The following is a 23135-nucleotide window of genomic DNA, read 5'->3' as shown; positions in this document are numbered from 1 at the left end:
AAAAAAAAAAAAACCCTCCTTAAAACTTTCTTTTCGTAGATATTTTTGAAAGTAGCTGAAGACGCGGGAGTGGATGCTGCAGACATTTCAAGTAAGTCCTTTTTACAAGCAGTTATGCACCCTTCTTTTTTTAATGTACTTCTTTTTTTAATGTTATTTATAACCCTAAATTGGGTCAGGCCAAAACAACGTCTTTTATTTTTTAATTCCCACAGCGGCAAAGCGGAATAGTTTCTCCGCTGCTGCCGTCCATCCCGAAACGGAACAGGAGGAGAACGGCAAGTCTCATTGCATCTATTTCAGAATATGAACCCAAAAAGAAGAAAACGAAAGTGCAGCGGAAGCATTTAATAATGCAGCTAGGTCACTTGGCATGCGTTTGCTTTTCTTTGCTTCCGTGCAGGTGACGCGGAAATGTTTGCCAGTCAAGTGGAAGGTAAGTTTGTTCCTCCAAAATTTTTGATTACCGGGAGTTAAAAATGCTAACGTGCTATGAGTTGGTATGCTAACACAAAGGAAATCATCAACCAGAATGGCCGAAGCGCTAATGAATAATTGACCAAAATGCTAACAGTTGATATGCTAACTTTTGTTAAAATCAACATAAAATCATAAATCATAAAATCAACCAACTAAAATGCAACCAGTTGTTATGGGAATGCAAAGGAAATACGTACATGACCAATGGCAAAAACGCTAATGAATCTTTGACAAACATGTTAGCAATTGTTACGCTAAACACAAGGAAATCATCAATCAGAACGGGAAAATAGCTGATGATTTGACGAACATGCTAGCATCTGCTATGCTAACAAAAACGACATTAACAATCAATGGCAAAGCACTAATGAATATTTGACTAACGTGCGTAGTTGCTATGCTAAAACAAAGGAAATCAGCAATCAGAACGGCAAAGTAGCTAATGATTATTTGACTAACGTACTAGCAGTTGCTATGCTAAGAAAAAGCAAATCAACAACCCTTGACACAAGCGTCAATGAATACTTGACCAGACCCAGTTTATTCATTTGTGTTCACTGTAGTGGACATTTGTTTTCGGTCAACATATTTTGACTCGTTTAAACTACCCTGCTAGGTCCCATAGTGCTCGGTAGAGGACATCCTGGCCTTTCCGAAGACGTTGCAAATTACTTTGCTGTCCTGCTCAGACAAAATGGACACAACGGAGGACACTAATGAACTGTATTAAAGACTCAAAACTGAGTAACAGCAATAGGGTGTCTCGCGGTAAAATTTTCAGCGGTGTGCCCAGTGCGGCACAACACCTCAGTGTGGGATGGAGATGCATCCTTTAGTTACTCTTTATCATATCATCCACAACAAAACACATTGTTTAAAAGTTAGCATTCAGATCAATTGTATCTTTATTAGTTAAATATGTCGTTCAAATTGAAAAAAAACTTTTGCAAAAGGTCTAAGAATACTGCATTGGGTCAAATTTCCAGAAAACTCACCCTCTAGCGCTGCACTGGTTCTAAGACAGAGCTCTGAGGCATCCATTTGCTACTAAATTCTTCCAATTGTGTTAAATCTCCAGATATAATTGTTTTTGTCAGATGTGATGACGATAATTGACAATAATATTAATCATGAAAAAGAAGAAATACGTTACACGTTATAAATAAATACAAAAACTCTCGGTAGATAACTCCTATCAACTGGGGACGTTGGAAGGAAATGTTCATTGTCATCAGAAATTTAACATGTCCTTTTTGTATGTAACGCGTCAAACTTCAAGAAATTAGTTGAACTTTTTAAACGCTGTGTTTTGTGGAGCTCGTCCTTAAAAAAAAAAAAAAAAGTCCAAAAGTGATGACAAAATAATCGCGAAGCCACGCACACACTGTATTGTAGAGGGAGCAGGTGGTACTTTTGACAGCGTAACTGAGCGGCTCGCGCTTGTCATGGCGGGCATGATAAACAAGCCTGCGGGGGTCCGTGTCCACGTCAGTTTTACAGAGGAACGGCGGTGTCGGCGGGAAGGGCTCGACGGTCATCGGCGGGCGGGAGCTGATCGGGAGGCAGTTTTGGGCTCTCTTCGTCAAGCGCTTCCACCACGCCCGGAGGAGCCGCAAGGGACTCATTGCCCAGGTAATGGCCTCCGTCTGTCATCTTGATGAAATGAAGGGGAATGGAAGAGGGATTCTTGGGAGGATCTTGTGTGTGTTGCATGGAAGATACGACCCCTTTAAAATCACTCTGTCATAGTATTTGTGCACATAGTTTCTTTCACGTGTATATATATATATATATATATATATATATATATATATATATATATATATATATATATATATATATATATATATATATATATATTCATTTCATAGGTAATTTTTACGATTGAAATACTGCATGTTTGAAACAGATACACACATTTGCTTTATGTATTCTCTCCTGGAGGCAAGCAAAAAAAAAAAAAAAAACCGTGAGAGATGGCGCATTGGTCTATAAGCCACAGGGCTCACATCATGAGAAAAAAGGTGCGGCTTACAGTCCGAAAAATATTCTATATACTGTATACATATAGAGTCACGGCATGAAGGAGATTGATGCTTTAGCCAATCGGGACGCAGAACACAACATGCGTTCATGTTGTTGAAAAAAAAAGTGAGAGAGCGAGGCCACTAAAGGCAAACGGCTTCATAGCGAGGAACACTACAATGCAACGGTATCAATAAAGCAACACTCGACATACAATATCAATTGAGATGATCGTTTTTTTTGAAGGCCCGTGTACGTGCATTTTAAAGGATGGGAAAATGGAGTCATCTAAGCGGTCAATCGTTTGTCGAATCGGAAATGAGCCGTAATAGTGGATGCGGCCATGTCATCCGTGGCAGTGCCTTCATACGGTCATTGTCTCTCCGAGCCGACCGCGATCCCGCCTACTTCGTGTCTGTGATTGACGTTCCAAAGGCAAACTTTTTTTTTTCCTTTCACGTCGCATGCTAATCATGTGTTTTCATTAGTCGCATATTAAGTACAACCACGCCATAATTGCACAGATGACAGGCCGCAATTAGCCCATTAAGTGGACCTCTGTATTGTTTCTCTTCTCTATAATTTCTAAAGTCAAAACCAATAAACAGTGCGCATTTCCAAAGCGTCACAATTCATTTCACGAGGAGCGGTTACCAAGGTACACCAATTATTTAAAATGTTATGAAAAGTGCGGAAAGGCATCAGACGTCATTAATTCCGACAGCTGCCATCTGAAGATTTCATTCCAAAGTAATAATGGGGTATGAGGAGCATTTTTAGCAAATGCCTCAAAAGTATATCAAAAAGCAAGTTTGCTGAAAGGATGTTTTGGGTGGAGAACAGCTTGTAAATGTATGGTACCAGCTACATAAAAGTGAAAAATGGTGATTTGACTTGTAAAGTATAGGAAGATGAAACCCCGGTTCTGATACAGATCCCTGAAGTACACTGGAGCTCGGTCTTGTTCCATGATGAGACCTGACGCCACACAAACATAGTGACCTTTCAGGTCTGAAAACCGAGTAGAAATGGTTCTAAGACAGACCTCTGAGGAACACCGCGACTTCTAAATGCTTTCGTTTGGCGAAAAACTCCTTTTGTCAGCATTTTGTCAGTCATTTTTATCTTTGGATCGCGAGACGTCACGGCCCCCGAAACACAAAATCGGCGCTCGGTGTCCCGCACGAGTTGGCGACCGGCCGCATCCCCGCCGGCAAAGTCGCACAATCATCTCGGAAATACACCGGAGCGTGATGAGCCGCGTCATAAAACGAATCCGTTTCCGTGTTCCGAGCCATTCCGGGTCCGGCCCGTCCCCCCTCGTCTTGAAATCCCCGATAAACTCATGCATTGTTCATGGCGAGTGCTTTGGCTTTTACGAAGCCTTAATGACTTTGTTTTTCGCTACGCTCTCAATAGGAGAAGTACCAGCTGTCACCTGCAATTACCGTCAAATAAGAGAATAAGGGAGAACAAGAGAGAACGAAGCGGAGAAGATAGAGAAAGAGCGAGAGGAGCGTCTGTCATTAAGCTTTTCAGTCTCATCGCTGCCTCTTTATCTTGCTGCTCGGCGGCGGCGGCGTGAGTTTTCGAATTTCCATCGGAGGAAATTTGCAAACTTGCGCGCCGGGCCAATTAATCATGCATACACTCGCCCCCCCCCCCCCCCCCCCCCCCCCCCCCCCCGCCGACTCCCCCAAACATACAAGTGATTAAGCTTTAAAGATATCTGACCTTTAAGCCGGTTCTTAACAATGGAACGAGGAAAAACGAATTACGTCTGAGAGAATTGGATTTTTTTTTTACGTAAGAAACAAAAAAACGGACTCGAAAAGAATACGAGAAATTCATGATCAGGCACCCTAATGCAGCAAATTATTCTCTCTCAAGATTTGATGCTATGCAAGTTTGCAAGTAGCTTAGCGCAGGGGAAAAACAAATTCCCAGTCCAGTGGCAAGACAGGAGAAAGTAGGGAACAGGAATAGGGCCGGTGGGGGAAAAAAAAATCTCAGAATTCTGACTTTAAAATGAGAATTCTGAATATTCGCATTTCTGTGAATGAAGTTAGAATGTTCAAAGTCAATGAGAGTTCTGGCTTTAGAGCTACCGATTTTAAAATATCATTCTCATTTTATTTCCATGTTATTCCCAGAATTGTCACTTCAAACTCAAAATTTTCACTTTAAAGTCATAAATTGGACTTTATTCTCAGATTTCCGACTTAAAATTCGGAATTCTGGAAAAGTCACGAACTCTGCCTGAAAGTGTAATGAGTATTCTGAGCATGAAGTCAGACTTCTCGCTGTTCTGACAACTCTGACTAAAGTCAGAATTCGGACTTCCAGCTTCCGATCCTGACGTTATGCTCAGAATTTTGAGTCAGAATTCCTAAACATGAGAATCCCGCCAATCTTTTTTTTTTCCATTTGCCAAGTATGTGATTTATCCAGACCAGAAAATTAGCCCAGAGTGTCATGGTTTTGTTGCGTTTTCATAGCAGTCTTTCCGGCGCCCCCAGAAAACAGAAAAAGAGCAAAAGAGCGGCGACAAAGCCGCGAAAGAAAAAAATGGAAGGCGCGGCCCTTTCTGTTACCGGTCCAGCCCCGATTTCCTGCTGGGTTGGACTGTTGGGATCCTGGCCGTTCGGCACCACCAAACAGCGAAATCGTTGTGCCGTTTCAGGTGGTGTTGCCCGCTCTTTTCGTATGCCTCTCCCTGATCTTCTCGCTCATCGTTCCTCCGTTCTCCGAATATCCCAGTCTGGAACTGCAACCCTGGATGTATGGTTTACCTCAGACCACTTTCTTCAGGTAACCGCGCTTTCCTTTCCAGCAATCTGGCCGTCGGCGACGAGGCCCCGGGAGACTTTTGTTGACATCTCAATCGGTCGGCAGTTCCAACACTGTAAGCGCGTAATCCTTCGAGGACCGGATCAGCGTATCGCCACCGCCTCATTGCTCAGCCGTCTCCGGGGCGCAGCCCCGGAGGATTTAGACATTACCCAGTGCCAATCACTTGTTTAAAAGAATAAGTTCTTATCTAAGAGATCATCTCGCCAAGCCTTCAGCTATTTTATTTCCCCCGACGTTACCTTAACACAATTAACGACGGCCCTCGCTCATATTCCGCGATGCAATTTTAGCTGTCTGAAACAGAAAGGCCTGCTTCCGTTCCATTACGTTGCGCCCGCAAGTCGCCACGTGAGAAACACGGGCCGCTCCTCGACGTCCGCGTTTACGCTCGGCGACCTGTGCCAGCCATGTTCTTCCACTTCCAAAGCGTTTCTTCATGTCGGTTTTTTCAAAAATAATCACGGTATTACTCACATATAGTTCGAACAAACTTTTTTTTTTCTCCTGATGAACTTCCTCTTTTTATATTCTGCACGGTAATGCAGCCCGCTAATCACGATGACTTTTTCCGTAGTTGTAATTTTCAAACTACATTTGATCGACCTTCGCTCCGACCGATTAGCGAATATTGTCTTTTCGCGCGAGCGACCTTGAAAGTGCCCACTTAAAAGCGAGTACACGCGCCGCGTCCCTCCGCGGAGGCGTGCCTCATAAACCGTCCCGTTTACCTCACGCCGATGAGTGATTATGAAGGAAGAGGTCGCGAACCCAGCTAGCCTCCGCGAGTCCGTTAGCCCCGCGCGCGCTTTCCCAAAGCTTCCCTCTAAAAGCTGGGCTCTCGCTTGCCGCCCGGATTCATTAGTTCCGCCTTTTCCGCGTATATGCGCAATGCCCGAGTCGGCTTTTTATTACCTCGGAACACTGTGGTAACCCAGCCATTGTTAATTGCAGAACAGATGGCTGCACATAATCCATTTTTACAACAGGACCACTTCGATTACGCTCACTAGTGGCTAAGGAAACGGCCGTACGACCTTCATGGAGATGCTTCCAAATGAGACAATGAGCACTATAATAATCCACGCGGCCGACTTGCTTGTGGTCATTGTTGGCCGAGGGCCATATCCGCGGTCTTTATGGACCTGCGCTATGTGCTTAGCTCGTGTGCTCTTGAGCCAGCGCGAGGGACAATGATTTTTTTTTTTGCATAATGAGCTTTTCCATCATGACGGATGGGCGGTTGATGGATTTCCTTGAAGGATTAACAGAGAAAAATTCAATTCTTTGAAGTACTGCTGTTTTATGGCGACGATACCTTCGATTGGACTCCTTTGCTACGAATCCCCGAGGAACTCAGATCGTTCTGGAACACGCGAAAGTCCAGGTGCACCCATGTCTTATGGCAGAAAGAGCTTCGATTGGACAAAATCATCATTCTTAAAATTACTAACCAGGAGACAACTGCTGCTCGGAGGCATTTTTCCGAGTCATGACCCAAAGGTTGCCAATCATCCGTCCATCCATCCATCTTCCGCCGCTGTATTCTGGGGCCGGGTCGCGGGGGCAGCAGCTTGAGCGGGGAAGCGCAGACTTCTCTCTCCCCGGCCACTTTGTCCAGCTCATCCGGGAGGATCCCCTGGCGCTCCAAGGCCAGCTGAGAGACATGGGTCTGTGGGACGTGCCCACACCTCACCAGGGTGGCAAACAAGATGCCCGAAGCACCTCAACCGGCTCCTCTCGAGGCGGAGGAGCAGCAGCTCCATGCTGAGCCCCTCCCCGATGACCGAGCCTCTCGCCCTTTCTCTGTGGGAAAGCCCGGACACCCCGCCGAAGAAACTCATCCCCGCCGCTTGCGATCTCGTTCTTTCGGTCGCGACCCACAGCTCGCGACTATAGGCGAGTGCAGGAAATTAGACGGGTAAATGGAGAGCTTCGCCTTTCGGCTCGGCTCGTTTTTCACCGCGACGGAACGATTGGATGTCCGCAACGCAGCATGCGCTGCGCCCAATCTCCTGTTCCATCCTGAGGTCGCTCCGAAAGATAATACCGATGAAGACGTGCTCATCAGCCTGGGCGGTCGCCAGACAAAACCGAAAGTCCTCTTACTCAGAGGTTTTATGGCTTCAAGACCTAGACTCCTTTGCCACCAAGACTCAATTACCCCAGATTCACATTTTATTGTTGACAAGACCCTAAACTTACTGCCTTTGGAACAAAGTCCCAGAGGAAATCAGGAGGTAACTACAGTAAATTCTTCTTCAACTCCATCTTGGATATTATTCCCACTATAAAACATGCTATTTCACAGAAGGATCCGTAGGTACAGTAGATTTGATGGCTGGCCGTAACCCAGGGCTCAACACCGTGACCGATTCACCCATAAATGCGTCTAAATTCAAAATGTGCGCTGGTGAAAACCTCATCCGATCAAGCGGCGTGACTCCCAAGTTTTATCTCGAACGTACATGGCTGCGACAACCCTAATGGTTAGTATGTCAATGAATTTAAAAAAAGGAATAAACCTTCCTTTGCAATGTCGAATTATTCTGACATTTACCACAAAAAACTGGGCACTTCAAATAAGCACCAAACAAGAATAATATTTAGAGCCGTAGTATGTAGTCTTATTTCATTTTCATTAGTAACCTGAGCTAAAATGAGTTTCTACATACCCCTGCATTGTGCCGAAGTTACCCCTGATCAGGAAATACTGCAGTGGAGGACTAAGAGCTTAGCCCTCTGCGTTGAACCAAATCAAGTTTACACAAAAGCAAAACCTGTTTTTCAGTGTATACTTTTAAATGTATTTAAAATAATTGGTATTTTTATAACCTCTATTTGTTGCCGGTATTCTTCCAAATATCCTTTTGAGCCACTGTCACCCCTTTTACGTTACGTGAAATAAGCGTCTGCAAATCGAGATGACCGTATATCAGCAAATACGGTCGTGCTGCGCCTCCCCAAAAAAAGTGTGCCATGCCAACGACTGCAAATATCGAGAGCGCAAATGCTACCGAGTGCAAAAGTTAGCGTAGATAGAGCCCTGCAATTCAAAAAGGTACCCACAGAAAGCGTGGAAAAGTCCTTCTTTGAACGTCTTCTTGACTGCACGCGCATTCTTTTGTAGTAACGACGCACCAGGAAACGCCCAGATGTCAGAAGTAGTGGAAACCCTGGTGAACGATCCCGGCTTTGGAACACGTTGCATGGATGGCGACCCAATCGGGTGAGTGTGCGGTTCCCCCGCCGCATCGATGTTATACGCTGACATATAATATCCGAGGCGAACGTGGCTCTGTGGCGGCAACAGCTGTAAAAAGCCTCGCTCGCCTCCGGCATCGGCGATGGGAAAATAATGAGCCAATAAACCGGGAATTGATTGCAAAGCCAAAACGCTGCAGAAAGAAATGAACTACGGTGGATCATAACGTTTATCGTTGGTGGGAATGTTAGTTAATTATAGTTACTCATTACTTGTTGAGAAAAGTAACTTCTTTTGAACCTTTGTGCAGTATTTCATCCAATCCTTTGAAATGTACTTCAAAGGCATTTGACATCAAAGGGAAAGTGTAGAAAGAACACACAAGGGAGCCGAAATTTCACCCAGAGGGTGGCAAACACGACCAAGGCGAAAACACGGCACCGCTACTTACTGTAGTTAGAACAGTGGCAGGAGCGTGCCATCCCTTGGCCAAAACGCTGCCAGAATGATGTGGAAGAAAATGAGCCGAAATGAATATTCATGGGCATTTTGCAATAACACGGAAGTGCGTGCGCAGCCGTGTCTGGGTAAATATAAGCAATAAAAGCATCTTGAGCTACCAACTAACACAGGTAACGAACATAAAAGCAGGCTTCTCTGCATTGAAATCCACGTGTGCAAATTCTTTCTTTGAAATTCGTTTGAATTCTTTGGGTTTTATGTTAAATGACAATAGGGGGAAACTCACTACTGTAAATTTCGGAATACAAGCCACAACTTTTTTTCTCATGGTTTGAGCCCAGCCGCTTATCCGCATTATTTTTAGCAGCCACCGGGTGGCAGTACACCCGCATAGCAAACGTGCGAATGGATTCAAGGTGTCACTTATCCATGTCCGGCGTGGCTTACCAATGACAAAAATGGATATTTTTGGGGCTCAATTTATGCCGCTGCAGCATATACACCGCTGCGGCTTATCGTGCGAAGTTCACGGTCATGGTATTTTCCCGTTAGTAACACCTCTGCGTAATTTGAAATTCCAAACCGTACGAGACACAACCGCACAACTTTATTGGCATAAATTAGCGAAATCGGGAGATGGTATGTCGATCCTGGCCGCTCGCCATCAAACTCGTCTCGCGTTTTGCAAGCCAACCAAAGAACTCCTTCCAATATTGAAATGTTCCCAAAAAAGTGGTGGATTTGGCAATTTCCCCGCAGGGGGTTACCTTGCGTGTCCCGCCTCTCCCATTGGCTGACGCCGTCCGTGGACCAGTCGGTGGCCGACATCTTCCTGGAGGGCAACTGGAGCATGTCCAACCCGTCGCCGTCCTGCCAGTGCAGCACTCCTCGACGGCAAATCGTGCTGCCCGACTGTCCGCCCGCCGCGGGGGGGCTCCCGCCTCCTCAGGTAGGTTGACTCGAGGGTCATGGTTTGTCACATCGGGCGATGCCGCAATTTTACGGCCGGAATAATCGTGAAAATACTCCAAAACAATGTCTGGTGCGTCTCGGTGGGCTCCGCCCTGACTAATAATCCAATTGATGGAAGGCCTTAGCTACCCCCCCTCCCCCCAGACGATCAATATGGAGGAATAGATTAGGGGGAGCGGAGTGGGCTTGACTGAATGTACTTGAGTGACAGACCACCCACGCAAAGCCAAGCACATCAGCAGGATGTATTACCTTTGACCCCCCCCCCCCCCCCCCCCATCCCACTTTTTTCAAAAAGCTTCCCCCGTTGAATAAATCATGCCAGAGCGTGCCCGCTTCTTCGCTGGCTCCTTTAATCCTGCCCGTCCTCGCTGCGGCGTCCTTGAGAAACTCGAGTGAAGACAAAAAAAAAGCGCAGACACCGCGGGAGGTGTGAAATCATCGTTTCCATGGAAATGGCAGGCGGCGCTAAGCCCACCATCAATTGCCAGGTATTGACTCTGCCGTCCTAGATGAAGAGCCGGAGACAGAATTTATTTGCAAATTGCTGAGCCGAGTCCGGCCTCGTCGTTTGGGCGAAGTTCTCTGCGGGGCTTTTTTCGACTCCAATTAAGGCGGAGGTCTACGCTTGAGACCCTCTTTATTTTATTATGACTGAACAAACCAATAATGCGTTCCACTTTTTTGTCCTTGCCTGTCAACCGTTTTACGCTTTCCCCCTTTCAAAATGGCAGCCGGGATTAAAAAGATAGACTAGCCAGACTATGCCCTAAACCACGAATAATTTATGGCATGTGTCAGACAAATTCCTCGAATCTCCGAAATCCGTTTTTTGAAGGAGTCCTCAAAAATGCGGGGTCTCTTCGACCGCCAGCGATGCGTCGCGGAAAACAGCGAGCCGTTTACAACACTTCAAATCGAAAAGTGCGCACAGACCCAATAGTCATTTTTGAGGAAATAGGTGAAATTTACCAAAATATGATTTATTAGGTTCTGGTCCAGTGATATGAAGAAGGCGAGTGTACGTATGCGTATAATCTAAAGGAGAACTATTAGAAAATCCTCAAATTGAAGGAATCATTGTTTTTGAAAACCAACCCCTTTTTTTCCAAACCGACTGCAGAAAAACGCTCCGACAATTGACGTATGAATTATTTGCCGGCTTGGTGAATAGCATGTCACGTCACAATAGCTTAGCCCCCGCCCCCCCCCATGGAGCCACGCCTCCATCTGCGCACCGCAGCCGGGACAAAACGTTATTGAAATCCCAAAGGTGAGCGACGGCGCGCCCGGCGCTTCGCGCTTGGGTAAACTGCTGTCGTCTGGAAGCAATTTGGCCAACGCAAGAGACAAAGCTTATCTGCGGAAGAACTCTTGACCGCCGAGCCCAACACAACATGTTTAAATGTTAAAGGCTTTTCTTTCCCTTGCGCAGATAACATTTGAATTTTGCCTTGGAGCGACCTGGCTATGCAAAAAAAAAAAAAAAAAAAAAGGCTTATCTGCTTCCAGAAGATTTGATTACCGCTCAGCGCTGTTTATTTATTTATTTTTTGCGTTTTCCTCACACACCTGCAACTTTCCGCGAGCTGAATGCAAAGCGCCGAGCTGTTTTGTAACAACAGATGTCGTCATATGGAGCCCGGCCAATATAATTAGAGGCGCGCCGCATTCGCCTGCGTGTTTGTTCACAGATAAGCCCGGGTCGCTCCGTCGCCCGATCGCCCAAGCAGATGGCCGCTCGCCTTTTTCGTCTTTGTCTCGTCACGCGACATCTTCTTCTCCTGACGGATGAGAGCCCTGCCGCTTGGCCGCCGCCGTTCCGCGAGCTACCAAAGTGGCATCTTAGCGACTCGGGAACGTTCCAGAAGCGATTTGAAAATAGCTCCACAAGAGGTCCCCCGCCGTTCGGCGCCGATCGAAGCCTGCGGCCGGAGCGGCGAATTGTACTCTGGCAAGAGTACTTTTGGACCATAGCCTCTTGAGACCAAGCCTGTTCGTTGGCGTCCACCTTTGTCTCGGCGAAACAGCAAATGGGAACGCCGTAAAGATACGGACCAAAAACCAACGTCCTCTAAAGCGGACACAAACGAAGGGGCCGGCTCGCGCCGAGACACGTTCCGACACGCGTGCGAAATCTTACCGGTTTTGCTCCATTTTCGATTTGTCGAGTTTTAAAACGACAAAAGAATCAAAAGAATTAGATGTATTGCCCAGCTTTTGTTTCGGATTGATTGTATTACTATTGAAAAAAGTCACTTATGTCAGAAGAAATTGTTTGAAACGGACATATCTGATTCATGCCCATGAAGCAGCAGAAAAGGTAGAGATTCCTTCCTTTGGGTCCTTTTTACACATCTCTCCAAATAGGTCACTTCTAATTCTTCGTATTCAATCCCGGTCGGCGCCGAAAACGTGCCCGCTTGCCATCAAACGGGAAGGCCTTAACATTTGTGGCGTCTCGGTCGCGGGCCGAGCGCGGCGGCCGTAAAACGGGAAAAGGCAACGACGGCGCCCGGCCGGCCGGCCGGCCGGCGTAGTTAATTAGTAGGGTGACAGGAGTCTGTAAACGCGCGTGGGTTCAAGCAGCGTGGCCGATCGGCGCGGCCCGCTCTCTTCCTAATTGGAGGCTTCAATGTAGCCATTTATTCGCATCTAATTAGGCTCCCTTGACATCAGACGGCTTTTTTTTCCCCCTTCCAGTCCAGCTTCATTGACTCTTATGAATTTATTGCTTTTACCTTTTTTGTTTTGTTTGCTTTTTCAGAGGATCCAGAACACAAGCGACACGCTCCTGGATCTAACGGGACGGAATATGAGCGACTTCCTGGTTAAGACTTTCAAGCGGGCCGGCAAAACCAGGTAATAACTCCAAATTTTGGAAATGATAGCCACAACAAGTCTCATCATGAAAACAGACTTTCTCATGAGTATCGTTTTCAACATTTACAGCCCATTTTCCCGTCATTGCAATAAAAGATGAATTGGAATGATGTTGACTTAACTCTACTGCTTGGCGCTCGTTGCTTAAATGACCAAATAAATCGGACAAAAGTCTTGAATGAAGATTTCTCGGCAAGAAAATCATTCTTACCCCAGCAGTCTTAAAACACAGGAATTTGCCTAATCTTTTTCTCTCGTTTGGTCCGGCGCTATTTGCAGTGTTTGTTTTCTTTCAAATTTCTTTGAAAAAGGTACGGCGGCATTTCGGTTGGAGCCGTCAACTCTCAAGTCCGCCTGGATGAGGCGGGAATCCAAGCCGTGTTTCAAAATCTGAAGGACATCTTCAATTACTCCCGGGTAAGATAAAAATGTCCGGAATCGCCGCACGGAGCTTTCATTTTGTTGCAAGTTGCTGTTAAAAACACCCCAAAAATCCCCAAATGGTACGGTCTGCCTTTGTAGCCTGTGAGGTGACGATGACACTTTAAGATACAGCCGTTAACTGGTCTCTATCACCACCTAGTGTTTTGAGGTGAAACACAAGTCAAGACTTTTCAGTTTGCTGACATAGTTTGACCGCCGCGCAATGGAATGTTGCAAAAATCGCAGGAAAATCAATGTCATAAATCCTATTAACGCATCTCAAAAATGATCATTAGAATGGTTTCTAAAGCAGCGTTTTGAGAAATGTTCGCAAAGGCACCCCGCACTTTTCCGGGCGGCCTCTTCACTCGGCGCCACATCCGCTCTCTCCGTGAGCCCGATGATCAATTCGAGCTCCGACGGGAGGACGTCCATTTGCATTTAAATCGCACGCGGCCGCTTCTGTCCCGCGACCGGCTCGGAACAGCGTGGCGTCGCGGCGGTGGCGGAAATGGCCAATCTGTCATTTCCCCTCCACTCCTTCCCCGCCGGGCCCCAAACGGAGGCCGGGTCATTTTGAACCCGGCCGCGCCGCCGCCCCGTGGCGCTTCCTCGCCGCCGAGTTTGCCGAGTGTGTCCAATTAAGTTCCGTTTTGTCTCGTCTTCATTAGGCCAACGCGACGGATGAGCTCCTCCGCGCGGCCGAGACGCTGCTCAAGAAGCTGGGGACCAAACGCAATCTCAAGGTACTTGTCCGCGTGTGAAACGGAGACGGTGTAGGGGTGTGCGCGTGTGACAGAGGTTTTCCAGGTGTGTGCGTACGTCTGTGTGTTTATGCGTGTATAATGTATAAGTGTAGGTGTGTAAAAAAAGAGAGCAACTGCTTGCGAGTGTGTGTGCATACAAAAGTAAATGTGTGTGTGCGCATGTGTGTTGGTGCACACAATTTGTGAAGATTTGCAAGAGTTTGTGTGTGTGTGCATGAAAAAGTAACTGTGTGTGCACAGGTGTGTGCATACTTATTTGTGTGCATGCATGTAAATACGAGAGTGAATTCTTCCAAGCGCGTGTGCATGCATGTGTGAGAAATTGCAAGCTTTTGTGCGTGTGTGTACCCAAAAGTAGCTGTTGTGTGTCCTTATATATTATATACAGTATGCATGTGCACATTTTTGCAAACGTGTGTGTGTGTGGTTGTGCATGAGTGTATTTGTATGCGCGCAAAAGTAGCTGTGCGTGTGTGTATACAGTATGCCTGCGTAAGAGAATTTTTGCAAGCGTGCGCGTACGTGCACGCAAGAGCGCGAGAGAAAGAGCGAGCGAGCGAGCGAGCCGACAAAAGCCATCCAGCGAGCGTTTGTAGCCGACACTCCAAGCGCCGCACGCTCCTAATTAGCGTGGTGGCATCAGCGGGGCGCCCGCTCCCTCCGCCTTTTGTCTTTGATCCATTCTCTCTTTTTTTCCCCCCGTCTCTTTGCACCCCGAGCGCCACACGGGCTCACAGAATCGCAACAGCTTCTTGACCCACTTTTTAAACGCTGTTTGTATCGTGAATGGACGCAAAATGCAAACAGGGAAGTATAGCAACGATTGCCTTAATCCGCGAACCCCTTGAGGCTTGGCAATTTTGTTTTCACAAAACCGAGAAAATAGCTCCGCCGGGTTTGATTATATCGACCGATTGTTATGCCATCAATAACCCTGAAAGGGATTGCTATTTTAGACACGGATATCATGTATTTCATTGAAGTCAGCCAGCAAGAAGTGATTATGATACTTGACGTTGCGCTTTCAATTCCACTAAATGTGTACACGGGAGCGCTTCTGTCCCGTCGCACGTTTTACAAGCTTTCTTTATTGTCATTAGACCCGCAAAAGGACAAGGCGAGGAAATGCACTTAGCTCAAACCGTCCAAGAAACACATAAAGCCAAAAACGCAATCGGGGAATAGAAAAAAGGAGACTCGGGCCATAGTATAAGCGCGGAAAAACACCGTCGGCAAACGTCAGCGCGAATCTCAAGGCGTTTATGAAGGAGCCTGCGATTTTTCAAAAATGTTTACCTCGGTTTTTCGGACTCCGTTGCTGAAGCAGATGTGATGGCTTTTCACTAAATCCCCTGGGCAGGTGTGGTTCTACAACCAGGCTTGGCACGGCCTGGCGTCCTTCCTCAACGCGGCCAACAACGCCATCCTTAGGGCGGGCCTGCCGGCGGGGGCCGACGCCCGGCGCTACGGCATCTCGGCGTCCAACCACCCCCTCAACCTGACCAAGGAGCAGCTCTCCTTGATGGCCTTGTGAGTGTCCGCCAAGGGACAAGCGAAGCCGGGCTCTAAACTTCGGCCTTCCCCTCAGGGCCTCCAGTTCCACCGACGTGGTGGTGTCCATCTGCGTCATCTTCGCCATGTCCTTCATCCCAGCCAGCTTCGTCCTCTTCCTCATCCAGGAGCGAGTAAGCAAAGCGAAACACTTGCAGTTCGTCAGCGGCGTCAACCCGACCGTGTACTGGCTGGCCGCTTTTGCCTGGGACGCGGTACGTACGCGGCGGCGCCGCCGCCCGCGACGCTCAACGCTCGCCGGACCATGACCGCCTTGGGCCCTTCGCAGTGCAACTACGCCGTCCCGTGCGTCATCGTGGTGCTCATCTTCCTGTGCTTCCAACAAGAGGCCTACGTCTCCGCGCCCAACCTGCCCGCTCTGGTTTTGCTTCTGCTTTTCTACGGGTACGCGAATGATAACGTTGAGAAAAGCTCACCGGGAAGACGGCGCGCTCTCAACGAACGCTCCTGTTTTCGGAAATTGCCGTACGGGCACGGGCCGCTTAGCGAAAATGCAAAAGCGACAGGGGAGCAAGAAAATTGAATATGTGCGGGTTCATTTGTCACACCACTTTTAATTCAATTCACTTATTTAAAGCGTGAAACACAAAGTAAAACTGAAGATTCGGCTGTGAATGTTTGTTTTCATTTTGGAACTTTGGTGGTCCAAATTTCTTTGAAAAAGAAAAAAAAAAAAACCCACGATTTTGACCTCTGGTTTTTAGCACATTGTTTGTCTATGTTCGGTGAACAACAAACGGAAATCGAAAAGGAGAGTCCCAATCTATTGGTCTGGACCCATATATCAAGAGCACACACATAATATGCACATTACTGCACGTAAAGTAAACTAAACGCAACGGCAAATAAGGCAAACTTTATTCAGCTTAAATATAAGATTCATAGCTATTAAGAGTTCATTTTTTTGCAAAAATGTACCCAGCTCTAAAATATCATATTTTTTTAACCGTACAGTGAAAGCCACGAGGAGGGAATTTGATTTAAAGAGGACGGAATGAAAATCCGACAATCGTAGTCTGAAAAATTTAGCGTATAAAACGGCGCAAGGTATACCAAATTGTCTCTCTAAAATATTGCGATCAGCACGTAAAAAAATGTTCCGTCTGTAAAACGTGTGAGGTTTGCCACAGGTGGTCCATCACGCCCATGATGTACCCGGCCTCCTTTGTGTTCGGCGTACCCAGCACGGCTTACGTGGTACTCACCTGCATCAACCTCTTCATCGGCATCAACGGCAGCGTGGCCACCTTTGTCATGGAGCTTTTTGATGACAGCGTAAGTACAAAATCCCATGAAAACCATCATGTGTTTTATGGAGGGTTTACAACACGAAATTGGCTGAATGCTAAAGCCTGAGTAGATAGCGCATCTTAGCATGGAAAAATACTCAACCAATTTAGATTCCTCAAAATGTGCCGCTTCATGGATTCGTGCAACTCTTTCCCCAGGAAAAGCCCATATGTCTGTACCAAGTTTAATTGTGGTTTAGGGCAAACAAAGGCCTAGCGGGGGGCGGTCTTAATAGAGCTTCTCCATCCTCAAAGGTGCCCGATTTTTCCACACGCTCTTTGATGCGCGCGCTCGTCATCCATCTTTTAACCCTTATCGGTTTCCGAACTTTCCGAAATTTGCCTTATCAACAGCGCTTGCGCAGCACTTATTATATGTGCCGCATAGCAAATGTGCCGCGTGACAAAATATTGCAATACCATTTAGGCGCTTTGGCTACGTGCAAACGTTGCTTAAAAATGTACCATCTATTGTTAAATGTGACACATAGTTTACACAACATTTATGCATCCATGCGCTCGCACAAGACGCGGGCTCTCCTACAAGACACGTGATTGGCTTCCGGCATGAAAATCGCCCAATGAGGGCAGAAGCTGTAACCCGCTCCTGCTCAGAAGTTGAAATCCCCTCCTCATTGGTGCCCGCATCTCGTAGTATGCCCCTTGAGCTGATTAACCGATTGACTGGCCACTCGGGTGAGAACAGTTCTACTTTTATTTTGTGTGTGCGTGCGCGCGTCCCGGTTCCACTCAGCTAATGAATATTAGTGTGTCATGTGAGAAGGTCAGATAAGAGCCTTGGCGACTCCAGCGTCTTGAGAAGCCTCGCTGAATGATTTATGGCGGTAAAGGGGAGGTGTTGAGCGTTTTATCATCATTGAAAAGAAATCTCTCACATCTGTGTGATGAACAACCGGCCAGGAGAATAGCTGTAATTACACCTATTGATCTCGCGTTAGCTCCCGTGACTGCATTCCGATGACTTTGTTTTAAGGTTTGTTCGTCGGCGGGGGCTTCCGAAAGTGGGGGGGGGGAGAAATGATCATTTCCGTGTGTTTTTTCTGACTTTCCAGAGCGTGACGTACATCAACGACATTGTGAAACAAGTGCTCCTCGTTTTTCCCCATTTTTGTCTGGGCCGAGGACTGATCGACATGGCCAAGAACCAGGCCGTGGCCGACCTCTTCAGCAACTTTGGTGAGAAAATCCAATGCAAAAACATTGATGACATGAAGAACGGTGATTTCCGTTTTTTTTTTTTTTTTTTTTAAAGATAAGGGGCATTTTGAGATGTTGCCAAGCAATACATCCGAAAACTTCAAAGAACCGAGAAAAGCAATCTGGCAGCCAAGAAGACTTTTCCTACACTGTGTACCTTTTTTTTTCCTGTCCTATTATTAGGCGAGGATCGCTTCAAGGATCCGCTTAGCTGGGAGATGGTGGGCAAGAACCTGTGCGCCATGTCCATCCAAGGGGTTGTCATGTTTGCCATCACGCTGCTCATTCAGTACAAGTTCTTCTGTGAACCCAGGTGACAAACTTCCCAGCTTCTCATCCACTGAGCCAGCGCCGACAGCTTTTCTTCACGTTTGCCAGATTAGTCTCGGCTCAGTCGTTCCCCGCGGAGCAAGAGGACGTGGACGTTGCTCGCGAACGGGAGCGCGTGTACGCCGGGAAGGCCCGCAATGACCTTTTGAGGATCTGCGATCTGACTAAGGTGCTGTTTATTTTCCTACAGCGCTGTTTGGTTTTCATATATCCTATCATGGATCCGTAGCCCCAAAATGGCCGCGTTGCACCAATTTTCAGACTCCCTCCGTCTTTGCAGTAGTAGCACAGGGTTACGCGCTTAATCCGCAAAGATAAAACTTAGGAATTCGAACGCAAGAAAATGTTAAGTTTAGGAAGATGAGATCCTTTTGACTTTGTTGCCAAAGTGCGTCTTATAGAAAATAGCAGAGTTTGGCATTGAAATTAAGGGTGCGTCCTATACACCGGTGCTGCTGCGTTCATACAGGTTACAGGTTAGTCTAAAACAGAAAAAAACAGCAATTGCATCAAAGTGCCCGAACAAAGATAACGCCAATCCTATTTTATTGCAATTGCATTTCAGGCAAAGTTTTGTGGGTCTTTAAAGACGTGTCTGCCAAATCCAAAATATTTGACTTCTTGTTTTTTGTAGCATTGATTTATTCAGTTCCATGAGGCGGTCCCTTTCAAATGGGGAAGCAATTTGTGACCCAAGTGATTGACGTAGCCCGTGTCTCCTCGCCGTACACAAGTTTGCGGTCTTATCATTTTTTTCCCCCCCGACTAAATTACAGCGTGTCCACTCACCTGTCTCGCCTTGATGAAACGAGCGTCCCTCGGACGGCGACAGCCTGCCGCTACGCTTCAATCGCGGCGTGATTATCCTTTAATTGCCTTCCGCGCTCGCCATACGTCGCACTTTGATGGCGATGCGAGCGCCGACGTTAAAAAGTAGCGCGGGTCTGACGCCGATTGAGCGGCGCTGCCAGATGGCGCGGGAAGAAGTTTGTTAGGAGACGGAAAACTGCCGTGCCATCTATTATAATTGACTTTGTCCAATTGTGGCCGCCGCTCCACTCGACGCCGGTTAATTGCGCCGTCATCTTTGGTGGAGATGCGGCCCCCGAAAGTTGTTTCATTAAAATGTAAATGGCTTTATACTTATATAACCTGCGGGGTGTGTGTGCGTGTGTACGTATGTACCTGAATAGACCTGTATGTATGCGTGTGTACGGCGTGCGTTGAACGTGTGGAATATTTTTCAAGCAATTGTTTGATGAAGGTGTCCTTGACACCTCCCTTTGCCCCCCGTCAGGCCGCCATTAATTGTTGCAAACGCTCTCCGTTGTTTTCCCACCTCCGCCGTTGCCCGCTGTTGCTTCTTTTTTTCTTTTTTTGCTCCACGCTATCATCGCTGGCAACCTCATCGGTTCTACGACCGGGCTCCCCGCAGGTGTATCCGGGGAAGCGCGTCCCTGCCGTGGACCGACTTTGCGTGGGCGTGCCTGCCGCCGAGGTGAGCCGAATGCCGCCGTACCTGCTAATGTTATTTGAAATGAGGATTTTTTTTTTTTTTTTTCCCCCTCCTGAAAAAATTCCCCTTTCAAGAGTCATAGGGCGCGACGAGCCGCGCCCCGTCCGGTCAGAAACAAGTCATTTGAACAGGAATCGAAAGGCTCTTCCTCAAAGCTTTTCCGTTTTGGAGTGGCGCCGGCGCACTTGAAAAAGAAAGGTCGTCTTTTCTTCCCCTTTAAAGACAGGGCGAGGGTCTTACTTATCCGTCTCCAGCATGAAAAACCTTCTTGAAAATCCGCTTGTCAAAATCAGCGTCGCGTCCGTCCTGATTACACAGGCGAGCGCCGCCGGCGAGCGCTCGCTAGCTTTCCGCGTAATCTGGAATGCTGACAGGCGGCCGTGATTGGACGCATCAATCGTCGCCGCCGCTGTTTACCGAGCGGCGCCGTGTAAATGCCAGCTCGGTATTGGGATTCACGGCGGGCCGCCGCGCATTTCCATGCATTATTTACACGCGGCTTAGCCCGTCTCCTACGCGTTCCCCGGGACCGGTCGGTCGGGAGATCCGCGAGTGGCGGGAATCAAATATTTATGTCGGCGGCAGGCGCTGGGACCCCGCGCAACCCCCCCGCAGCGACAGCGGTCCCCCGTGTCGGCCGTGTTGACTCGGACTACAGTGTATTGTCGCGTTTGCCCGTTTGTGGACGCGTGGCTCGACAACGTTTTCCGTGCGAATCGGCGTTTTGTCCAACAATACGGTATGAACAAATGTTTAAAATATTTTTAAAACGTATTTACAGGTATTGCATTTCATCTAAATCTATTTAAAAAAAACCGTAACTTTCTGGGGGTAGAAAATCTGCTGAGCTTATATATTCTTGTACTGTGTATCCTTTGGTTGACTCTTAAAATTCCACCCAATTGTTGTGGGGGGTTTTGGGGGGAAATTTGAACTTTTGAGCTGGCCCTTGATTGACTGATATTTGGTGAAATTCTTCCAAATTCCTAATGGAATTGTTGTTGTTTCCAAAAGAAACTCAAATGAATACCCATCCATTCATTTTCTACAGCCATTTATCACCACAGTGAAATGAACATTTACATATCAATTCTAAATGAAAAACCGAAGGAAAAAAATCCCGGGTCTAGTGTATTTTACACTGGCCATTCGTTGAGAACATTTCTTTCCCTATCTTGTGGGTTTTGATTTCCCGTTGACGGCGGGCGTCAGTCTTGAGTTTGAATGTCGGCCGCGGCCGTCTTCCTCCGCCAGTGCTTCGGCTTGCTGGGAATCAACGGGGCGGGGAAGACCACCACCTTCAAGATGCTGACCGGTGACATCCCGGCTTCCGGCGGCGAGGCCTTCCTCAACGGATACAGGTTTTGGCGGCATACCTCACTCCGCTCATTTACATTAGGAACATCGACAAATGGGCGGCGCATTGTAATGTCTTTGCAATACAAAAGGATTTCCTAACGCTCCGAAATGTTCTGGCCGTCAGCATGAGAAGCGAAATGAGGAGCGTTCACCGGAACATGGGCTACTGCCCCCAGTTCGACGCCATCGACGATCTGCTGACGGGCCGGGAGCATCTGGAGTTCTACGCCAGGCTGCGAGGGGTTCCGGAAAAGGAGGTCGCCGGGGTAACCGCGCGCGCGCACGCCAACTTGTTAGTGGCAAAACAATGTCGTCGGGTCGCTTGATGGATTACTTGTTATTTGTTGGAAAAGGAAACGAGGTGTTGTATTTTGTGCTTCCTGTCCGCATACGTCCTTTTTACCTGAATCTTGTGAATTCTTCTGTGTGAGACGACGCCCCCCGTTGGTTGGATGTCAAATCGCATCCCTAGCCAATTCCTTACTGTTTCGCAATCGCAATATAAATTGGTTGTATTTCACGTGTTTTGATTGGCTGACGGTCACTTCTGCTATTTATGCCCCGTCCCCATGATAAAGTTTGTTTTTGTTTTTTCGGTCCGCGTGACCCAAAGGTGGCCGAGTGGGGCATTCAAAAACTGGGCCTGGTAAAGTACGCCGCCAAGCCAGCCGGCACCTACAGCGGAGGCAATAAACGCAAACTTTCCACCGCCGTGGCCCTGATCGGCTGTCCTCCGCTCGTCTTCCTGGTGAGTCCGCCGGAAGGCCGGATCCCAAAGTCCCCGTGGCGTTGCCATCTAGTGTTTTGTAAATGCGGCGGCAATGGGAAAAACCGGAGACGGGATTTTGTGGGAGCTTTAAATCGACCTCGGGACCCTTTGATTTTTTTGACAGGACGAGCCCACCACCGGGATGGACCCCAAAGCCCGGCGCTTCTTGTGGGATTGCATCCTGAGCGTGGTCAAGGAAGGGCGCTCGGTGGTCCTCACCTCACACAGGTGCCTTTTTCTTCGTCCCAAAAAGAAAACCCAACAGGAAAGGGACGTTGTTTTTTGCGCGTTGTGCCAACAGTATGGAGGAATGCGAAGCGCTGTGCACGCGCATGGCCATCATGGTGAACGGACGCTTTAAATGTCTCGGCAGCATCCAGCATCTCAAGAGCAGGTCGGTGACCTTTCCTTCCGATTCCGGACAAATAGTTTGAAGGGGAACGTTTTCAAATTTCTCGCCCAGATCCTAAAAATAGCATTCTTTGTCGGTATTTACTTGTGCAAGGTTTAGAATATTTTTAGCATTTGTGCAACATTATAGCGATATATAAAAAATAAGTGAAGGTTTTTTTTGCTTTATTATGTCCGTGCAGCATTTTTTGCCCATAATGCCACAAGGCAAATTCAACGTGTGGCATTGAGAAAAACAAACGCGATGTTTTGAGGGTTAGGGTTTGCATTCAAAAAGCTCAAGGCCACATTGGCAGCTGCATGCTTCTGGACAAATTTGTATTTGTGATAAACGTTTTTGGGGACTATGGTGTACCCCTCGAAGGTATTTCGGGAATCCTGTGGAATTTTTAACAAGCGGATCTAGTCGATGCTTTCCAAGTCGTGAGCGAAACCTTCGGCTTTTCTTTTCAAACGAACAGCTGATTAACTGGAATACGAGTGGACCTAATCCTGCTTCCTTTGCCAAATGTTGTATGACTTGAATTTGCTAAGTTTGAAATGGATTTGCGGTCGTCGGCGACGGAATTGGGCGCGGGGTTACCTGCTCGGCAAATATCCCGCG

General features: G+C 47.4%; 1 protein-coding gene across 3 annotated transcripts in view; it reads left to right on the top strand.

The window, feature by feature from the left end:
- Positions 1-23135, top strand: part of LOC148428507 (phospholipid-transporting ATPase ABCA1) — a 63940-nt gene that overhangs the window by 36761 nt on the left and 4044 nt on the right. For all 3 annotated transcript variants that reach the window (XM_088432080.1, XM_088432081.1, XM_088432086.1), the window contains exons 26-48: positions 40-91; positions 216-278; positions 404-436; positions 1973-2112; positions 5189-5316; positions 8486-8584; positions 9782-9971; positions 12762-12856; positions 13189-13294; positions 13972-14046; positions 15428-15597; positions 15656-15833; positions 15908-16023; positions 16770-16914; positions 18002-18125; positions 18330-18459; positions 18525-18645; positions 19912-19974; positions 21247-21353; positions 21476-21617; positions 21965-22099; positions 22245-22348; positions 22422-22514. In XM_088432080.1, coding sequence (XP_088288206.1) covers positions 40-91; positions 216-278; positions 404-436; positions 1973-2112; positions 5189-5316; positions 8486-8584; positions 9782-9971; positions 12762-12856; positions 13189-13294; positions 13972-14046; positions 15428-15597; positions 15656-15833; positions 15908-16023; positions 16770-16914; positions 18002-18125; positions 18330-18459; positions 18525-18645; positions 19912-19974; positions 21247-21353; positions 21476-21617; positions 21965-22099; positions 22245-22348; positions 22422-22514 — 2609 coding nt within the window. The remainder of the gene's footprint in view (positions 1-39; positions 92-215; positions 279-403; positions 437-1972; positions 2113-5188; positions 5317-8485; positions 8585-9781; positions 9972-12761; positions 12857-13188; positions 13295-13971; positions 14047-15427; positions 15598-15655; positions 15834-15907; positions 16024-16769; positions 16915-18001; positions 18126-18329; positions 18460-18524; positions 18646-19911; positions 19975-21246; positions 21354-21475; positions 21618-21964; positions 22100-22244; positions 22349-22421; positions 22515-23135) is intronic.

Source organism: Hippichthys cyanospilos, chromosome 1 (assembly GCF_059441005.1).
Source record: "Hippichthys cyanospilos isolate Australia breed blue-spotted pipefish chromosome 1, RoL_Hcya_1.0, whole genome shotgun sequence".
NCBI lineage: Eukaryota > Metazoa > Chordata > Actinopteri > Syngnathiformes > Syngnathidae > Hippichthys > Hippichthys cyanospilos.
This window is presented reverse-complemented; position numbering and strand designations above follow the sequence as displayed.